The sequence below is a fragment of the Prorops nasuta genome, unplaced genomic scaffold (assembly GCF_024137725.1).
Source record: "Prorops nasuta isolate Cenicafe-Biocafe unplaced genomic scaffold, Cenicafe_Pnas_1.2 PNAS00030, whole genome shotgun sequence".
NCBI lineage: Eukaryota > Metazoa > Arthropoda > Insecta > Hymenoptera > Bethylidae > Prorops > Prorops nasuta.
This window is the reverse complement of record NW_027116827.1, coordinates 2,588,224-2,609,984: the sequence shown is the minus strand read 5'-3', so window position 1 is coordinate 2,609,984 and position 21,761 is coordinate 2,588,224. Positions and strand designations below refer to the sequence as shown.

Sequence of the window (21,761 nt, the reverse complement as noted above, 5' to 3'; positions counted from 1 at the left end):
TAATTGTGATAGAGTTTTGTAGGATTGTTTGGGAGAGGGAAGGAATAAAATTGAACGTGTGGTTGTTGGAGAATCCTGAATAAAACGTGACGGTCGTTCATGGCCGTTCTATGCTTTTGGCACGTAAACATCTGTTGTTTACAGTTCGAAGGGGGGGGGGGGGGGATGGGTGTGGACGTATAAAGGACCTTAGCGAGAAAACATATGTTTACAAACTTGAAGATATAAACGCAGCAGAATTCACCTTAATCCCTCTGTTTTCGGACACTTAAGATGTTTATTGGGAAAGAAGGAAAGAAAATCTATTTGTCAAACAAATCCTGAATAGATCAAGAATTCTATAGCTTCTGGAGTACGAAGATAAGGGATAATGCTATAGTTCAGACAGCAGCGTGGTGTATTAAAGTTTAAACCGTTATATTTGAATAGGATTTGCTACTTTAAAATAAAAAACCAAAGTATATCTCCTTTTGTTTCTTCCTAAGAATTTTTGAATTATAAATGTATATACTCTTTAAGGATAGGATTAGATAAAAGAATTCTGCAAACATTGTATTATATAGATATGTGTATTCTTAAAGGGGATAGGATTAAAGAAAAGAAAATAACGAATTTTGTATTATGGATATACGTACTCTTAAAGGGGATAGGATTAAATAAAAGAAAGTGATAAATTTTGTATTATATGTATCTGAACTCTTAAAGGGGATAGGATGAAATAAAAGAAAATTAAAAATTGAAAGATCTACTCGATGAATATTCAAAGATCGTTGTACATCGAGACGGAACTTTATGCAAAGTACTGATGATCCGTTTATAAAATGCAGGGGGGGGGGAGTCGTAAAAACGAAGAAGTTAAGGATGTGCATCAAGTCGAATTTAAGTGCCCGCGAGACTTTGGCAGAACCCTGCCGTTGCAAAGGATACAGCATCGATCTAGCATGACGCCGGAGTGTGCATTGTACCAAGACCCGCAACGTTATCCTTTTTTCCACACATGCAGTACACTTCCTCGTACGGTTTTTGCTCAATTTCATATTCCATCGATTTTCCAGCGATAAAAATCCTCTCTACGTGTTTCGATTGTAGCATGCCAGGCTCAAAAGGCGGTCAGTCGATCGAACGATCCAAAATGCATTCTCCCGATGTGCATATTGGTCGTATGATTATCTCGCGTGTAATTTTCGAGCGAGTCAAAGAGGTGAATTATCCGCACGCAGGCAATCCAATTATTTCTAGCTAAACTTTACCAGCGAGTCATTGTTCGTGATGGATAATGGAGCATTTCCACGTTGCAAAAATTCAAACACCATTTTCCTTAACCCAGTTCCAAAGCTGACAGAATTATGAGCGTTCGAGAGAAGGGAAAGGAAGTGGAGAAATAATTTCATTGTACTGATAAATATTCAATGAGCGAATTATCCTTGAGCTCTAGCGCCAATAACGCGTCGCTGCTTTAAGGATCCGCGATTACCGTGCAATTTACCTCTCGCAAAAAGTTCCTCCTCGAGCATGAAGATCAGGGTCGAGAGGTTGGGGCTCCACCGAGCAGGTATCGAGGCAAGATGCGGGAGAATTAGGGATAAGCGTTTAAATTTCATCTCTTCATCTTCTCCTGCGATCTATCGCGAAAATCATCACAGCGAAACGTTATTGGAATTGCGAGGGTTTAAATCAATATTTTGCCTTTTCTTTTTCCGTCGCGAATACTGCGGATTGAAAAGATTAGCATTGCTGTTGCGGTATACAGTTAGAAATGTTGGAAGAAAAATCGGGAGGGTTTCGGAAGTGATCGATCGATCATTGGTTGCTCGGTGCGAATCTAATCCGATCCGAGTTGAAGAAGAAGTAGAAGAAGAAGAAGCAGCACTGGAGATACAAATTATCCTCGATGCTTACGTAGAGTGTGGCACTTGTGCACCAAGATGGCAAATCTTCTTCTGCGCGTCGTACCGTTAATCCCCCCCCCCCCCCGCCATTGGTTGTCCACGCCGAGGAGAATTCGATCGGACATCCTGCCGACCATCCGATTAGAACGAGCACCGACGATTTTTTCATAACGGGACACAATAGCGCTCCAACAGCTTTTCTCACTCCAATTTTTCTCGATTATGTTATTCTTTGGAAAAAACACTTTTTTCTATTCGTTATATATGGGCAAAGTTTCTCGTATATTCAACATTTTTTTTAGTATCTTCTGGGTTTTACTATTCTTTAAAAATTATATCTGTTCCATGTGGATATTATATCGATATAAGCTTCTTGCTAAAAATTTGTTCACTATTTTTCTATATAATATGATATTCTTCAAAAATACTTTATATATATATATATATATATATTCCGTACATGCATATACCGACCAAATAATATTAAGATGAGAATGTGTAACTATTCGGTAAATTTTATCATTTGCCCAGAGGTTTTTTAATAAACGTAAATATACTTACATTTTCTTACACTATATGTTATATTTATATCATTACGCAGACGGCGAAGACTTTGATTCCTCGTTCTCTTTTCTATGAATTGAAAACAAGGCGTGTTTATAATTCATAAAAATGTAAGTTGTAAGGAGGGTGGGGGGGGGGGGGGGGGTAAATGCATATACAGATAGAGCAGTCACAGCCAAGACTGTACGACCTGGAGTAGAATGACGTCATTGCGTATACGGGACTATGAATTTCTCGAGTATGTGTGCGTGTGCGTGTAGCTCGAGTGCTCTGCATATGCAGATTCACCTCGAAGCAACTTAATGAGAATCTGACCCGCGGGAATTCCATGATAATTTTTTCACCTGATTCAGCGCTAATGGTTCTCGTGAAACGGGTAAAATGAAGAGGGGAGGGGGGGGGGGGGGCATGTGGGACCTAGGACACCATATCACTTACTTCACTGTATGTTCGCTCCGTGCAATATATATATATATATATATATACATACATATATATATGACACGTGCGAGTGGTTTAGTGCACTTTGCGCAGTGTGACTTTTTAGTTTTGTATATATACATATATATCATAGAGCTGGCCGAGAGGTGTAGCGAAGTATCATGACGTTATCTGTCCGCTCCGCACATTGACGAGAGCCCGCGAGGCGAGCTTGATATTCTCTCACGCTTGCATTTGTCCGCATACTATCTTCCCACGTTTCTTTATCTCTTTTTCTCTTTTACCGTCGCTCTCCTTTCATTTCTCACCTTTCTCTCTCTCTCTCTCTCTTTCTCTTCCGTTTCAACTATACTGCTACCACCCCCCCCCCTTTCTTCCATTCCGTTTGTGCATGACGAACAAATCGATGATCAGGATGACACAAATATCAAATGTCCTCGTCAAATTGTAGGTTCGTCAAGTTCATTATTCTCTTGTTTCTCTCTCTCTCTCTCTCTTTCTATATATATATATATAGTACAACGTAAAAGTTTATTTATCCTTCACATAGAGAATTATGCAAATTAAACAAGCCGATCGAGGATAATGTGAGAAAATTGAATATATTTCTTTAAGGAGAACAAGTGTGATTTAATGAAATTGAAAAAGAGGAATTCGATTAAGAGAATTTCAATGGAACCGTAAGTCTCTCACGAGACGAGTGTTCGCAGGTGTGTAAATTGTTGCAAAGCTCGTTATTCCTTCGAGTCTCTCGCTGCTACTGCAAAAAGATTCAAAGTGTATCTTATTTCGTAGGCAAATGTCCGAATGCTCTGCTAACGATTCGAAACTCGTAGAAAATTTTCTACTCGGTTTAAATATTTTATACTCGTGATTATTCTATATTATTATTATTGTAAGGCCAGAAAGGACCAATGCCACTTCCGGTGTCCAGGAGATTGCTATGATAAATGCGCAATCGTTCATTATAGCTGGAATAAGAGCAGGATTCGGTCAAGTTTGTACCGTTGAATTTGTGGAATCCTCCGAGTTTCCAGGTAACGACCATCACTCTACGTCACTCAAGCGTTGCCTCGAGAATTATATTTAATTTATTTTTCACAAAGCCCAGAGCTTCTCTATATTAATTCTTTCCGCAGCGTTATTCGAGCGCAAAATTATGGAAAATTGACGACGCGTAAGCAGCCTACAGAAGGAAACGATAATAATGCAAGAAAAGTGGACAAATTAATTGATAATTTATTTCGGAGAAAGGATTTTTATCGCGATCACATAGCACGCAGACGGACATATTGTTATTTTCCAATTACGGATATTCTTGGATGGCACTTCCGGTTGGCATTCGTGACAGGCTTATGGCAATTGTCATGCCAACGAGTCAGTTCTCGTTGCGATTTTTTTTTCTGTTTGTGCGCTTCATAAGGGTAAAATTATTTATTATTGACCTGAACCACTGGTTTGACACTAGATAATATTTGCACAGAGTTTCCTTTTCTTACAAAATATTGTTCAGCCAACGTGTGAATTCTCCTTGCTACATTTTTTTTAACTCACGCTTTATACAAGAGTGGTATAATTTATTATTGGCTTGGATCACTGGTTTGGATAAAATTTGCACAATTAAAAATTTTTTTTGCAATATTCTCCAGTCAACGTGAGAATTTTCCCTGCTACATTTTTTTCTACTCATGCTTCATACAAGGGTGGTATTATTTGTTATTGGCTTGGATCACTGGTTTGGATAAAATTTACACAATTTTTCATCTTTGTTCTCTGTTTTTTACAATATTGTTCAGCCAATAACGTGCGAATTCTCCTTGCTACGTTTTTTCCATACATTCTTCACACAAGGGTGATATTTATCATTGGCTTGGACCACTACTTCGCCTAGCAAGATTTGCACAATTCTCTTTACCTTCTGAACGTCCAAGGAAGGTAACAAGTGGATATAGCTTTCCCCGTACCAATTGCACAATTTTTCTTTTTCTCACTCCGTTCTTTCTTTTACAATAAAAGGCTTAAAAAGAAAGAGGAGCAGTCCTCGTAAACTCAACGTTTCTCGCATTTGCGCGCGCGTCCCTGCGTCAATTGCTTCCCGCGACCGCAATCATTTATTCATTTATTCGTCGAGAACGAAATCAACATGAAAATTCCCACGCCTACTAATTATACGCGTATCACACTTGTTTTTTTGCAATCTCTCTCTTTCTCTCGTTGCTGGAGTCGAGATTTACTTCCGGTTGGGAAGACAACCATAATTGAAACATAATTGACGCATATATATATATATATATATATATATATATATATATATATTTAATAACAAACGATGAAATTTAAAGATTTCCAATTAAACGTTCCAACAGAAAATACAAGATACGAGTCACGTTGTATTGATAAGTGTTAACATATTGCATAACATACTTGGAACAAGAATCGATTTTTAAATCGCTATAACTCTTTCAAAATAATATATATAAACGTGTATTCCAATTTTTACTCGTCTAATTATTTCGAAATTTCATAAATGCCTCTATAACGACTTGTATCGTTAATACGAAAATACACACTTTGACACGTCACACGTGTAACACATCAGAGCAACAAGTATATATACGAAAGTTGGCTACAGTGAGAAAAAGAGTTTTCCGGGAAAGTGGGGTCAGCGTGAACAGTGGAAAAATGCAGGAATAATCCCCCCCCCCCCCCATAAAGCAAAAATAAAAACTCTATAATTTGTGCACGAGGAACCGTTTGAAAAAATGTTCATCAAGGAGGCATGGCAGCTGGTTATATCGTTGGAATCTCTCGGCACGTTTTGACCGACGAGTTATCTTCGAAAGACTCAGAGTTACGTCAAAGAAGAGATTGTACGTTAAAGGGGAACGCGAGAGAATGTGATGAATATCCGCGAATAAATTCGCATATCGAGTACTAGCGTACTGTAAAGGAGGAGAGGGGGGGGGGGGTCCTGAGAATCCTGATTGGTCGATGCTATCTGCAACAATCTGACGGCCGAGTTTATCACTGGATGACACTTGACCTCGGAACTCGCATGCTTATCCGCCAGACAGAACCAGACCTGAAAATGCCAATAAGCTCAAACCAACCGTGAAAGCAATGAAAAATTTCGATCGATGGACGCACAGACCGATATTATTGCTAATAACTTGGTCAAAAATATTCCACGCTTTCCTTTTACGATGTAAAATCGACTTGAGAGTAAAAATGTAATTTTTTTGATTGTGTTGTAATGTACAGGGTGGACAATAATTAATCGTACCTTGATTATTCTTCAGTTCTTGTCAAATTGTAAGATTAAAATGCTCTAAAAGAAAAATTGGTGCTTTTACAACGATCGACGCACAACTTCTCGTATTTTTTCCTTGCAGGATATAAAATTGGGGTTTATGGGCAAAAAAGATATTTCTATAACTGTATAAACTGTGCGTTTATACCCATATTCACACGACTGCAGCGTAACATCTGATATTATTTCTTTTTACGATATAAAATCGGGGTTTATGAGGGAAACAAATATTTTTATAACTTTGTAAACCATGTAGTTATAGTGTACAGTGTGAGACAATAACTTGTTCCACCTTGATTATCTCCGTACAGTCGTTAAAGATTAAAATGCTCTAAGGAAAAAATTAGTATTTTCACACGACCGACGCACGATATTTCCTCTGTTATTTTTATTCGCGTTTGGTTCGAAGGGGCGAAGGGAAGAATTGATTTCCGGTGTAAGTAGAGCGAAAGTGACGGATCTGCCGAAAATCGAGGCTACGATGAAAAAAATTCAGACGGGACAAAAAATTCGATTTATTTTGCTGCTTCGTGTCGGAAGGATACTTCGGGTGCTCTCGTGTGCGCACGTCGGCTCTTTCCTACTTTATAAATATAGTGTACAATGTAAAACGTTCAGGCGCGGGTACGCGGCGCGTGAAACACACGCGCGTGACGTGTGGTGCGTGTGGAACGAACGTGCGACGTTTGGAACTGCGAGTGGAGTAAACGCGCCGTATACGCGCACCTTTATATATATATATATATATATATATGTATGTATATGTATGTGCATGTGTGAAATTTAATTTCTTCTGGCGACTGATCAATGCAGTGCACAATTTATTACAAGAGTGAAAAGCTCTTTGCATTTTTACAACAATTAATAATTAAGACACTCTTCTCGTTCGATCGTTAATTACCAACTGTTGAATCATCGTTTTCAGACTAGGTCGACCACCATCCGTGATTCGATTAAAATTCAAGTAGCAAGACGAGCAATACAGTGGAAAGTGCTGCGGTTAAGAAGCACCATAAGCTCTCGAATTTTCCAGTCAGCTTGAATTCGATGACTCGACAGGATTGTCATTGCAATTTTCCTCGGAAATTAATGAGAAAAAGAAACGAGGCAAGAAAATATACAATATTGGTACAATCGATTGATGCACTATTGAATTTATTAAAAGAGTGACAAATTTTTTATACTTTTTACAATAATTAATAATTAAGACATTTTTTTTGTTAATTAATTAACAACGGTTGAATCATCGTTTCCAGACTAGGTCGACCATCCGTGATTCGATTAAAGTTCAGGTGGCAAGACGAGCAATACAGTGGAAAGTGCTGATGTTAAAAAGCACCATACACAAGCTCTGGAATTTTCCAATCAGCTGGAATTCAATGACTCGCCAGGATTATCATTGCAATTTGCCTGTGAATTAAGGGGAGAAAGGGAGGAATGGGCGGAAGAAAGAAATGTTTCGTTGAAAAAGCCGGAGGCAAGAAAACGAGGGGAGAAAAGAAAAGTGTTGAGTGTGGAAAAAGAGAATGGTTTTTGCGTGTACTCGCACGTGTATTGTAGCACCGCGTTCGAATCGTGACGAACCGAAGTGGAACGTTCGTGGATTGTTTCTTCCCTCGCACCTAAATCTCAAAGCTGCAGGCGATGCTAATCACCGAGTCTCTCGACAGCCGGTAAATTAGCCCGTCTGGACACTCTTGGCCCGATCCGTCACAGTTTAACTCACTCTGCAAAGGCCACTTTGCAATCGACGAAAACAACGATTGGATTTCTATTATTCTATTTCCACCTTGCGATGCAATCGTTGCGATCCTCTGTCCACTCTACTTCTGCTATATATATATATATATATATATATATATATTTTGGAATTTTCGAATCTTAATAATTTCCCAAGAAAACTCTTTGATTCAAAACAGTTTTGATTTCACAGAAAAACTCGATATTCTGTATTAAATATAAAGTGTTGATCAAATTCTGATATTATTTTGAAATTTATTTTGTGAAAAGAGTAAAAAAACAGGTTTTCTATTAAAATACTACATTTTCTAAAATAATAGGGAGTACTTATAAACTCTCTATATATATATACCACTGTTGAATTATTTCAGCATTGATGATCGGATTTAGTAGAGCTATATAACGATGGTGATTAAGGCTTCTCAGATTTCTCCTTATCCGTAAGAGGATTCGCTTATTAAATTGCTAATATATATATATATATATATATATATATATACACATATAGAGTGGTGGGGGAGTGGAAAAACTCATCCTTGTAAACCGAGAGTGACACTCGATTTTTCAACTCGCTTTCTTATCGCAATGCGAAGCGAGTTTAGTCGCAAGAACGCCAAACGTTTATCTCTATCAGGGATTTGATCGGGTTGCTGCCGAAGCGCGCGTGATGCAAACGTAAAATACTGACGAAACATTTGCGATTCGCTTGGAAAAATGCATGCGAACCGTTCATTCGCACAGGATAATAAATTGACCAAATTATAGAGCAGGCGCGAAACCATGCGAAATACTTAACGTGGAATTAAAATGGCGACGTGTGAGTTTTAGAAAATCGACTCGTGGCAATTACGAGGAGAAAATCGGCCAATTAGCTTATCGATCTTTTATTCTCTGTATTATTGTCTATTATTATTATATTTTATTGTGCAATTAACGCTATGTATAGATCGCATGGATTCTGCAGATTTTCAATCAGAGTTTGTCTCTTATTCAAAGTACAGTTTCCTCTTTCGAGGCAATCGAGAATTCACAGGCGCGAGTATTTCGTTCTCAACGACGACTATTCGGTTATAAATCTGCGGGAAAGCAATGCCCGAATTTCACCTGCCGAGATAATACACTATATATATATATAAGCAAGAATTGATTGGATGCAAACCGCAAATGCAATTTTATTGTTATATAAATTTAAAAATTCCTGCCGGTTCATAATGTAATGTATATATATAGCACGAAGAAACTTTGTGGAGAAACAAAGTGTCTATATTTATTCTCGGAAAGAAAATTTAGTGAAAGGAGAGACAAATTGGTGCATAATTAGAGCCGTATGTTCGTTAATTAATGCACGCGTGCCCGCAGTAAAATTAATCCGGCATTTTTGAGGACAGAACAATGGAAGGAAGCGAAACGATCGGGTTCCGTTCGTCGAACCGTAAAAACCAAGCCAACTGCCAGTTTCGCATAATCCAGGTAATCGCCAACTCCTCTGTCTAACGTCGCAATAACGATCGTCTTTAAAGACCGGCTATCATTCGCGCCCCGATAATTAGCTATCACTGATTAGAGTTGTCGAGACTAGAAATCTTACCCAATCTCTTCTTCGTTTTCTAAAAGCAAATAGTTTTATAATTAATTTTGATGATATTTGATCGATTAATGGAATCGTTCCTAATTATACCACAACCCCTTTAGGCTGGATCGATTAAAGGCGATGTAACACGATGATTCGAGTTTAAGTAAAAATTTAGTTTATATATATATATATATATATATAGATCACATTAAAATACACTTGATAATATAATACTTCGATCAAAGAGAAATAGAACGAAGAACATACTTGAGTTTGGGACTGATTTTAATGATTTATGTTGACAAACGGGAGCCAAAGGAAGTCAAGGTTTACAATGACAAATATTCCTCTAGAAAGGTTAAAATTACAACAAAATAATGATTCGAGTCTGGATAGAAATTGAATTTATATTTCCACAGTAAACACATTGCTGAAAATAATAATTCGATCAATGAAAAATAGGACGAAGGACATACTTGAGTTTGGGACTAATTTTAATGATTTATGTTGACAAACGGGAGCCCAAAGGAAGCTAAGGTTTACAATGACAAATGTTCCTATGGAAAGGTGGGAAGGAGTCGAGTTGTAGTACAGGGGAGGCTCGCGACATTTTAAGTGTACAGGGTACACAGTATATACGTATATATAAGAGTAATAACATTTGGTGGCATGGCAATCGGGAGACATCTCGGTGCGCAGTAAATAACGGTACTGCGCCGAGGGACAGCGAGGTATATAAACAGGGAGTGAAACAGAAGGTGTGGGACGACGAGAGAGACGCCAATGGTCAGAGAATTATTTTTATATATTATTATTGTTGTACGAATATTCACTCAGTACTTCCTGTACCAAAACTGCAGAGCAATTATCGCCAGGACCTTCTTCCCGTTAGAATTCTCCAGGATTAGACCCAAACGACATAATTACAGGATTAAGAGAGCCATGAGTTATAACCTGAGGATCTGTAGTTGTAGGACTGAAACATCTTGGTCCCTGCTGCGACCCATAAAGTGTATACATTTTTTCTATTCTCTGTTTCTTCTCTCTTATCATTTTGCACTTTTTTAAAAATTTCAACAAATTAGATTAAAAAAATATATTTTATATAGGCGTGTTTTATTTTTGTAATATGATGAGCTTGAAACTTTATGAAATTAGAGATGCAGAGGCGAAGTTGTTTGGACTGGGATATTTTCTGCTAATGAAGGTGTTCAAAGAGTGTCGAGCAAATCCCTTAAGAGCATTAGTTTGACAGCAGGTGGTGCACAGGGTCGAACGTTCACTATGTAGCAAATCTCTGGAAACTTAGGGAAATCAGCCGAGGAGTTATAAAGAAAATTCGTCTCTAAAGAGAAACTCTTTCTTGTGATTACAATGTTTTGAATGCTGCTGCAGTTTAATTTAATCATTATAAATAGGAATATTCATAATCACACACAAAATTTTGTAATAAGAGAATAATATTTTCTCAAATCTTTGAATTCTGTCAATTATTACATAAAATACAATTAGATTGCATATTTAACACAGTCGAGTCCCTTGAATAAATGTATTCAAATATGCAATTTATCTCACAATGAACATTTATATAATATTAACAATTATTTACTAAAAAATTAATGAATTTAATTGAAGAAACTAAATTTAATTTTATTCAATTAAATTTTCTACTGTTTATAAATTATTTACTAAAACTATAAATACGTGTCTCAATACACGTGCATTCACTGCAGTAATATTTATTTGAATCAAACAATTTTTCCAAGTGCAAAAAAACGCTGACTCATCACTTAAAGTGGAAAATTCGATAAAATCCTCGCAAGACTTTGCACAGCGTTCAACATATAGACCAAGAAACAATGAATTCTGTATTCTTCACGATCTCATTTGTATTCGTGTACGATTCGTATATGTTCGAGGACTGAGACCCTACCCACGATCGGTGTGAATTTCAATGATGACCCCGAGTGGAAATCATGAGTTTTTTTTTTCTTCTATAAAAACCAAACTCTGTATTCGTGCCTCGTCGATGCGATACATTGAACTTTTGCGCTGATTCATTGGAGTAATTGAAGAGTCCGCATCGTCTAACCAAGTTCTCGTTATCGCTGTTGCACAATGTATGTGCAAAACTTAATGAACTTTTGCGCTCGATCGCAATAAGCGCGAGGCGAGCCAACGTAAAAGAGCACCAGCGAGGGATGAATAATGGATGGGAAGTATGTGCGTTAAAATGCTGATATTTATTTATATAATAAAATTCTATGGAGCGTGGAAAAGCGGAAGGAAGATTGATTCAAGGTTGCTGCATGAATCATATATATATATATATATATATAATGCAGAATAGATGAAAAGTGCATTAAAACGATAATATTTATTTAAATAATAAAGTTGTACAGGAGCGTGGAAAAGAATAAAGAACAATGTAAATAATTTGTTCAAAATTGCAAGAATCGTAAACAACTTTGTAACCTCGTGCGTCTGTAGTTTGTACTACGAAAATTGATTATAAATTGCTAAATGAATTGATGAGTAGTGCTGTTATATTGTATATATAGTGCAGAATGAGTGCAAAGTTCACTAAACCTGATAATATTTATTTGTACAGGGTACAAAGAGTTTAATACACTGCATGCAGTATAAAAATATGTTAATATATATATGCAAGTTATAAAAAGAGAGTTGGAAGCACAGCGAGGATTGAAAAAATTAAAGTTAAATTCGAAGCGCGTCGTTGATCGAGATCCGGACTTTGACTTTTTCTCAGCGCGAACGTTGGTTTGGGTCGCGGCGACTCCGTGAGGAATGTCGAGGCACCAGAGCCGCCGCCGCCAGGAACGGAGGTTTCTTGTGCACCGTTAAAAGCGAGACGCGTATACACACGAGCGAGCCTCGACATTGAAGCAACAGTAATAACCGGCGGGACTCCGGGATCTGCCCTACCCAGGAATCTCAGGACGCGAACAATCCGTGCAATAATTACGGCGATGCGATGCTTCCTTCCTTTCTTTCGTCCTCTCTCGTTAATTACCCCCCTGCTTATACACCTATACAAGCAACAAAAGGATTGTATATATATGTAGCGAGTCCTTATACACGCTAAGGACTCGCTGTACGTATAATTCCAATTGATTTTATCTCCAGTATTTTCCATTCTAAAAGAAAATTTACACAAATACATTTGAAGGAATCTTGGAAATTTATGTCTTTGGTTTGGTTTTATATAAATTTTAATAGTTTAATTATTTTACTTACCGAATTTGATATTATTGTAATAAAAAATCATTTTTTTTTTCATTTTTCCAGTGCATTTCTTTAGTAATAAATGTGAAAAGTTTATAAAAGAAATTGGAAAATGATTTTACTAGGGTTTTGGAAATATTTCACGTGGATGCCCTGTATATACCTAAGTATGTTGCACCGCTTTGATATAACGAAGCAGAAATCAAGTTTTTGACAATATTTTCGCAGCAGGTTTCTTATCCATAGTTCGTTTCACCGAGGTTTCTAAATTATATCTTCGTGGGGGCTTTCGTGGATACGCTCGGTCAAAGAGGGCGTTTCCAGTAGTTATTGCGGGCGACAATGGTGGGGTCAAAGGTCAGACACAGAATATGCACCTGCGCGGATCGGGAGTAACGATTCAGACAAAGTTGATTTTTTAGGGACGAAAAGCGATGAAGAGTCGAGATTAATAAAGTTTCTCGCGAGAGTTCTGCACGCTTCTCGTGGCCCGTGGCCGTTCGCCGTGGGTGAAAGCTAACCGACGGAGAGCGAGAGAGAGAGGGAGGGTGGGTCGCTCTTATTTCGCCTAGAGAGGGTCAAGAGGGATCAACGAATCGAAATATCAAAGCAAAAGCGATTTCCGCATTGATCGTTTAAAGAAAAAACACTTGAGAATTTTCCCACTCTAACAGATTTTCTGCAATTAACAAATTTATCTTTCGCATTTTACTCGTCGTGCTGTAAAATAATTTGTCAACCTTAAATATCGAATTTTGTATTTTGAAGTTTCTGTAAACGGGAGACTTGATCGTTTGAAAAAAAAACTCCAACATTTTCCCACTCTAACCGATTCTCTTCGATCAATAAATTTATCTTTCACATTTTATTCGTAGCTGTAAAATAATTTGTCAACCTTAAATATCGAATTTGTATTTTTACAATTATAATACAATTTTTTCTTGTAATAAGAAATTTGTATTTTGTAGTTTCTGTGAACGGGAGACTTTCGTGTTTTTGTTTTTTTTTTTTTTTTTAATTAATTACTCGGCCTACTTATGTATTACTTATGCTCGGATGATTGGTTCGACGTGAGAATCTTAATAAGAGTGGAGCAGGTTCGGTGAGATAGCCTAGTGGAAGCGTCCGATTCAGCCTGGTTAGCCGCTGGCGAACGGAAGGTGCATGGATATCGAGATGCGATCGCAAGTAGAACGCCTTTCGGCACGTTCACCATTCTAACATGCAGGAAACCCCTTTGAGAGTCCAACTTGAGCTGCACAACTTTGCCTTCTTTGCCACACAAAGTTACAACTTTAATAGAAACCTGACATTTCTCGCGGTTCGAGCAACACCCTTCTAAACTTCCTACAAAATAAATAACAAAATTGTAAAACTGTGATTTAAATTCATAAATAAAAGAACGTGCGGATACGGTATAGATCAACAATTCTTTCTTAAAATAATTTTTGACTAAAAGGAAAAGAAAAACTATGAACGAAGAAGACTAAATATACGATGAATTAAAATTTGTTTAGCTCAGAGAAATAACAAAATTTCCTAATTTATGAAGACGAAAAGACGATCGATCAAGAGCTTTTCCTTGAAAAACCACTTCTTAACGCAGAGGAACGAGGAAGGAAAATATGATTTTACGAGTGTACAGTATACTTGGTCAAGGGAAAGGAAGATGAGTCTGGTGGCGTATAGTGAGAGTACTCGTGGGGGGTTCTGTGGGACGGAGGGGGGGGGGGGGATGAGCCGAAGAGATAAAAATAGTGTGTACTGTCTTGAAGAGGTTAGGGGGGAGGGGGGAAGAGGAAAGGTGAGCGCGAGCAAGGAGAGAGGGGGTACTGGAGCCGGCGTGCAGGCAATGTTTCCTTCTGGTGGGAATTTTGTCGCCCCCCGAGAACTCCCCAGCTGCGGAGACTGGCGAACGTCGAGCGGCCGGAGTGGGGGAACGAAATTCCCAGCAGATCTCAACACTGCGCGCAGGTTCTCGTTCTCGGTTGGTCTTTGCACCGTTTCGGCTCGAGTTCCCCGATCGCTTGGGATACCTCGCCAATTCACAGAAGACCGGCTACCTCCGAGCGAACCGGTTGCCTCTGCCTCCGTGTGCTACCACGTCTCAGTGTGGTCGATAACCTTCTCTCTCTCTCTCGCGCGCGCGACCGCCCATCTTCCCTCTTTCCATCTGGAGGCAGAATCCAAATCCTTCGACACCTTCTCTCTCTCTCTCTCTCTCCTTTACGGACACCGAATGAAACTCAAAGTTCACCCTGAAAATCCACCCTGATACCCTCCTCTTCTCTTCGACCCTGTTTGACCTTGAAAGGTATCCTGGTGCACAGTTTGGTGAACGAAGAGTGTACTGGGAAAGTGGAGCTTTTTTTTGGTTTCTCGAGACGAATTTTCGATACTTTGAGAAGCGTTGAAAAGCTTCGACCTGAAGGAGGAAATTGGTGACAAGAGGATGAGTGGTCCGAGTGTGGACGTTGTGTGGGACCCGCAGACCCAGCTCAACTCGCTGGACTGCTGGGATTATTCCATCGAATTGGCTTGCCTTCAAGGCCCGGAAGGTAAAACTCGTGCAATTATCTTCTTTTTACTCTCTCTCTCTCTCTCTCTCTCTCTCTCTCTCTCTCTCTCTCCTTGATTTCACCCTTCTGTATATTTTTGTCGATATACTGATATTCGATCAACTTATTAAAATTCTTATGTTTTTTCTAATTTGTCTTTCTTTTTCTTTGAAATATGCTAAATGGAATTTCTCGTCACTTGTTTTTATCTCGACTCTACTACATTTTTTTTTTGTATAGAATAAATAATCGCGTATTTTTATTTGTTACAATCACTGGTACGTGTATTTATGAAACGAAGCACATTGATAAGAAACAAGCAGTTTTTGACGTTTGCTAAATCCAAATTTTTTCTACACGTGTTTATATTTGAGAGCCAATCGATGTTGCAAGATCGATTTCGTAATTACATGTATCTATATTTAATCCGCAGGATTAAAATTGTCGCACTGTTGGTAATCTCTCGCGAAGGAATATTATATCTAAATTGTGTAACAGTGTTACATGGAATATTTAGCGTAGGAGGCTTGGCAGAGAAATGCGAGCAATGCCAGTGAATTAATTTCACCTTACGCGTATATTGCGCAATTATTATTAGCGAGTCGTGTGTTTATGAGTAGTATATTATATATATATATATATATATATACACGCGCCTATAATGCTCAATGTACGAAGAAAATACTTTTCCTATCCTTCCGTTATCCGACGATCATGATCATTGATAAGAGCATGGTTCGATATTACAAGGCGATTCTACATATACATATATATATAGTAAAACTACTAATAGAAATTAGACGAATCGCTCTTTAATTCTCCTCTCACGTGAACGTTATACCCGGAGAAAAATTTATTTAATTAAAATAAATTTGTAGAGTACCAATTAAATATTTGTTTAAATCAAAAACATTCAAATACTTGAATTAAATTTTATTCGAGTGATATTTTTTTGTGTACGTGTGTGTATACATAGGTCAAGATAATCTGCTATGATAAGAAAATTAATTTGTTCTCTCCCCTCCCCTTATATATTTATAAAGAAACTACTCTCCTGAATCGGAGGAAGCGAGACAACGTCAGGTGGCACTGAATTGTAACAGCGATGAAAGAAAAGTAACAAGTGGCTATCCGCGTGCTCGCTGGAACGCGATATAAACGTACTCACGTTCCACCTTCTCGCGGCAATAATTTATTCCGAATTGGAAAGCACGTTTAACTCCCATTATAGGAATCACGCTCGAATAATTTCAAAAGCAACCAGCGAATTTTGCCCGACGACCAGTGACGAACGTCCGATGCACTGTACTCACCTTCGACGTTATTTGCGTTACATCGACTTCCACTTATCCAGATTCCGTAACGCAAAAACCTGTTTTAAGCAAAGTTCCTCAAACTCTTCGATTTCAATCGTAAATTACAGCTGTGAAGCTTTTGTACCTTACAAATTTCCTCCGTCGACTTTTCGCGTTTGCTGCTCCATTCGTAACGAGGGAAAAGTAACGCGTTTCCACGTTCTTCTTATATACCGGGTGGCCGATTAATTAAGGCGAATTATTATGTAATTTGGATAGCACGAATAATCAAGGAAAATGTTTCTGGGATATTTCTCAAGTTAATTGTTAATAGAGGTGTTGTTCAAGAGTAATTATTGTTTAATTAGAAACTTCTTAGTGGTGGGTGGAAGGATCGATAGATTGTATTTTCTTTTGCTTAGACTTTGTTAGAATACTCGTCGCTACTATGTAGAGCTAGGAATTTTAGCATTTTTTCATTCTCAGAACGAATTTTGTCACTCTAAGCTCCAGTTTTAGTTTGGTAATTACATGAGATTAAAGATGAGGTAAGTATTGTACGAAGGATTAAAATGAGGAAAGTTTATCTTTGCTAAGACCTTGATGAGCTTAGTTTCGGTTTATAAGTTTGTTTGGTTATTTTTCAGTAACTTTTTCAGTGAAAGTTAAATGGGAAAAGGATATGGAGAATATTTTTATTAATCTAATTCATGTTTAGCTATATAGTTAACTCTTAAACTGTTTCATATTTTGATCATCCAAAACTTAGGAGAATTTGTACGGTAAAAATATAACACTGAGACAAACAATAACTTGGTTTAAATAATTGTTTATTTGAATTAAATATTTTTTATCGTACATATACGTATATGTAAATGATATTGAAAATTAAAGTTGGTTAATTGAAAACTGCTAGTGATCCTAGTTTTAATCAGACACCTGGTATATAATATCATCAGCGTAGAGATGAGAGTCTTTTTTAACTGTTCGACACTCGTTTATTCGAGTGAAATATAGAAACTCGAGACGTCGTACTATTATATTATTTGCCATTTTAATTTTAACAATAAATTTCTGTGGAAAAGCCACGAAAAATGTTTATCGAGCCTCGAATCGCCTCGCTCGACGATTGTTTAATGTCATTTTTCAACTAATTTTAAAATATTTTCTTTTGCAGACCTTCAACTGGCGGCGGAGCTGGGCAAAACTTTACTCGAACGAAATAAGGAACTGGAGAACAATATTAAACTGCACCAATGCACGATCGAGGAACAGGCGCAAGAAATTGAGGTGAGTACACATACATAGAATTTCGTGAATTTATTTTCACACGTTTCTTCATTTCTCTATAATTTTCCTGATCTTTTAGCACATGAAGAAACAGACCGCCGTGCTGAAGGAAGTCAACAATTCACGACTAAAGATTTATGAACAATTGGAAGTCAGTATTCAAGATTTGGAACGTGCCAATCATCGACTGGTTATTGAAAATTCCAGTGACAAGAAACTCATCAAAAGGTGTGATACATGTGTTAGAAATTTCTCACTTTCTTTTCTCTTTCTTCACTAGAAAATTTCTTTCTTCTTTTCTATTATTGTATATATATATATATATATATATATATATATATATATATTGTAATTATAATTTCCTGTGCATTTCCTTCAGTCAATGTGTGACCATCGAGAATCTGGAAGCACGATGCGACGAACTGCAGAAAAGAATCGACGAATTAAACACGCAAAGAGATTCGCTTCTGAGGCAACAGGCAGCAAACCAAGCCGCGGCCCAGTATTCGCAGACTTCCTCCAAGACTCCGGTTATGCAAGATGGCAGCATACCACAGGTATAATAAATTGTGTAATATACAGACAGAAAAAAAGATAAACATCATTCAGCATAATTAAAGAGTGAAAAGGTCCAAGTGCCTAAAACTCATTGTTTACTTTATTTCTTAAGACTCCTCTATGATGTAAACTAAAGCTAATAATGACCTTGCTTGAAGTGGTTGAATTTGAAAAAAAGTTTCTTTACATTAATATTTTACTGTACATTTTATTTTGTGTAATAATTATTAACGTTCTACGGAATTTAACAAAATTATTATAACACGTGGTATATATAAAAAAAATTTTTTATTTCAAATTTATCAACACTTGATCTCGAATCCATGAAAATTTTTTATTTCTCTGTGATTCAAAAGGATGATAGTTCAAATTACGATAAAAACAATTGCAGAAATAACTAAATTTCTTCTACAGATGGCTGCCCCACATTCACCAAAGTCTTGTCTGGAATCAACGTGCGATGTTAACGTTCGATTGGCTAGCAATTTATCCTACGACGAAGAGATGACAGAACTGATGAGACAGGTCCAAGAAGCCCGCAGTCAAAGGGCGAGAGAACAGAAGAAAAACGTCGAACTCGGGCAACAGCTGGCTTCTTTGCTTCAAGAGAACAGCGCACTCGAGGAACAATTGGCCATCATGCGTAGCAAAGCGCAGGATATCAAGAGCCTCCAAGATGAGATCAGTACCCTCGAGGAAGTCAGGTAACTCCATTTTCTACCTTGGTCTCACGATGCATTGCTTCCCTGTAAAATTATTTCAATCATTTTCATGTAATAAATTTAAACGCTAAATCTATTTAATATATATATATATTTAATTATTTTCCCCTAATTATGTTCCTTGTCAGTCATTTGTGAAATGAATATTCATCAAATCCTTATTTTTATAACTTTATCATTACTTCTAATGATGGTTATTGAAAAGACATTTTCATTAGTGTGTATGTAGTTTAGAGTGGCATGATACCATTATGATTGTTTTCTTGATGGTTCAGGCAAGGTCATTTGTGCGGTCGCTGCCTCAGAAGCGTTGATTCAAAGATCCACGACGAATTACTGGATTACGAGGAATACGATGACCTCAGCATTGCCGAGGCGTTTATGAGCGAGAGCCAGTTACAGGAAACCGAACCCCTCGTCCAGGTAAATCCATTAAGCAGCATTACCTGCTTCTCTTTAATTATTCTCGTTACCTTTGCGTCCTCTCGTTTCATCTTCTGAATTTAACAAGACACTCGTTCCTAAACTCGCTAATCTTTCATTTAATATCTTTCTGTCCTGCTTTATTTATTTATCAGCTATATAGTAGCCTGCAGCTTTTTCATTTTTTTTTCATCAGTATTTTTATGTATACGAGTAAACTATTGTTGTTATGAATAGTGATAGAAGAATATCCGACAAGGTGCTAGGGCAGCAACGAAAACATTACATTGATATCGTGTTACGTTCATATAAATTATAACCAGGATTTTTCAATTTTTATTTTATGTGTTTTCACTCTTTTCTCGAAAAGAAACCGATGGTAATAGTCTTTTATCTGCTTCAGGAAACAGTCGCAAGTCAATTAATGAAAACACAACCCAGCGATAAAAGTAGTCATAGACGAGAAATTAAAAAACAATACAATATTTGTTGTTTGTGGATTTTCCTGTTGAGTTATCTGTTCATACGGCTCACGTGCAAAATTAATGTCGCAATCAGCTATGTTAAAAAACTTGTCATACCGACATTGTTAGCGCCTTATCGAATACCAATTTTTGTGCTGAAAAATGTCTTAAGGTGCGGGTACACGGTGCGTGAAGCGTGTGGAGCGAACGCGCGGCGTGTGGAGAGGACACACGAGCCATGCCGCACCTTGACCGGACGCACGACGCGCAAAGCAAACGCGTGACGTTATCTAAAAATACTTGTACTTCGCGCCGAGCGTCCACTCCAAAAGCGCGCGAAAAACCTGTATACCGCACAAAAATGGCCGCACCGTCGCGACGTGTGTACTCACACCTATACCCATTCAAAACAGTAAGAAAATTAAGTGGGGTTTGATTTCCCTTTTTCTTTCCTTTCTTCTATTTCTCTACTAGTACCACTAAACTCTAATCTTGTTTGTTTAATTTATTTAACCTTTACTGTTGCTCTCTATCGCGTTACGTGAAACTTGTAAAAGAGCTAAATTTTTTAATTGTTCGATGAGTAGTTTCTCCGGTCATATGTTTTAATCTTGTGTGAGAAATAAGGAAATGTGCGTTATAAAGTTTTATCTGTAAAGGTGCGGGTATACACGGTGCGTGAAATACACGCGCAGTGCGGATTTTTAGGTTAGGACGCAGGGCGCGTCCACTCCCCGCGCTGCGTGTCCACTCCACACGTTTCACGCACTGCGAGTATATTTCACACGCCGTGTACCCGTACTTTAACAAATATTTTAATATATTCTCTTTAATCGTCGTGCTGGATTAAGTATACAATTAAACGCTTTATTTTCTTTACAAAAAATATCCCTCACTTTAATAACGTTGCAAAGCTTCTTCTATCTTGTACATATTGGAAATCGTATTAATAATGATTGGCAACTGCGAGAGCGATGAAATAAAACGATGGATAATTTTTTATTTAATTGACCAATGAATTGAATGGTACAAATTTTATACAATGTATTAGCTGTAAGTTTTTTTACTTTTGTATATGAATGTAACTGGACACTTACATTTAGCATTAATAGTGTGAGTGAGTGAAGGAGGTTGGGAGATTAAAAATGGTAATTTTACCATGAATAATAAACCGTTATTTCCCAAAGAAATATATACGCGGTGTCACAATGCTTTAATTTCAGTTCCTAGTTTATTTCTATTTTTCTTTGGTTTTTGACGATATATAATAAAATAGCTTATAGGTACTCGTAAAGGTGCGGGTACACGGAGCTTGGGGCGGACACGCGGTGTATGGAACTTTGGAATGGACGCGCGTCGTACACCCGCACCTTAAGATTAATTTTAGTTCAATGCTTTGATTGAGACTTATCTTCCTCTTCTTTTCATCGCTTTATTAATAAGACTCTATTAACATACCCGCATCTCTTGTTGCTGTAGTTTATATTATCAATATTATTTTAGTATTATTATTGTTAGTATTATTACTATTATTATTGTTGCTGATACTATTGTTGTATCTAGTCCACGTGTTGTGTAGAAGGCTGCTGTACGCAATGTAAGTGCCAGATTTATACGACTTTAAATAAAAAATGTATTTTTCAACAGAAACTATTCTCTTTTGTTTGATTTAATCTCCTATAAATCTG

The 21,761-nt window shown here is 37.4% G+C and overlaps 1 protein-coding gene across 3 annotated transcripts in view; it reads left to right on the top strand.

The window, feature by feature from the left end:
- The window catches only part of centrocortin (cerebellar degeneration-related protein 2-like), a 43,252-nt gene that overhangs the window by 19,178 nt on the left and 2,313 nt on the right, over positions 1 to 21,761 (top strand). For 2 of the 3 annotated variants that reach the window (XM_066742329.1, XM_066742331.1), the window contains 5 exons: positions 17,794 to 17,906; positions 17,986 to 18,134; positions 18,286 to 18,463; positions 18,879 to 19,168; positions 19,462 to 19,609. In XM_066742329.1, the coding sequence (XP_066598426.1) occupies positions 17,794 to 17,906; positions 17,986 to 18,134; positions 18,286 to 18,463; positions 18,879 to 19,168; positions 19,462 to 19,609 (878 nt within the window). Of the gene's footprint in view, positions 1 to 14,812; positions 15,322 to 17,793; positions 17,907 to 17,985; positions 18,135 to 18,285; positions 18,464 to 18,878; positions 19,169 to 19,461; positions 19,610 to 21,761 lie in introns of those variants that run through there. The other variant, XM_066742330.1, reaches the window with a different exon arrangement.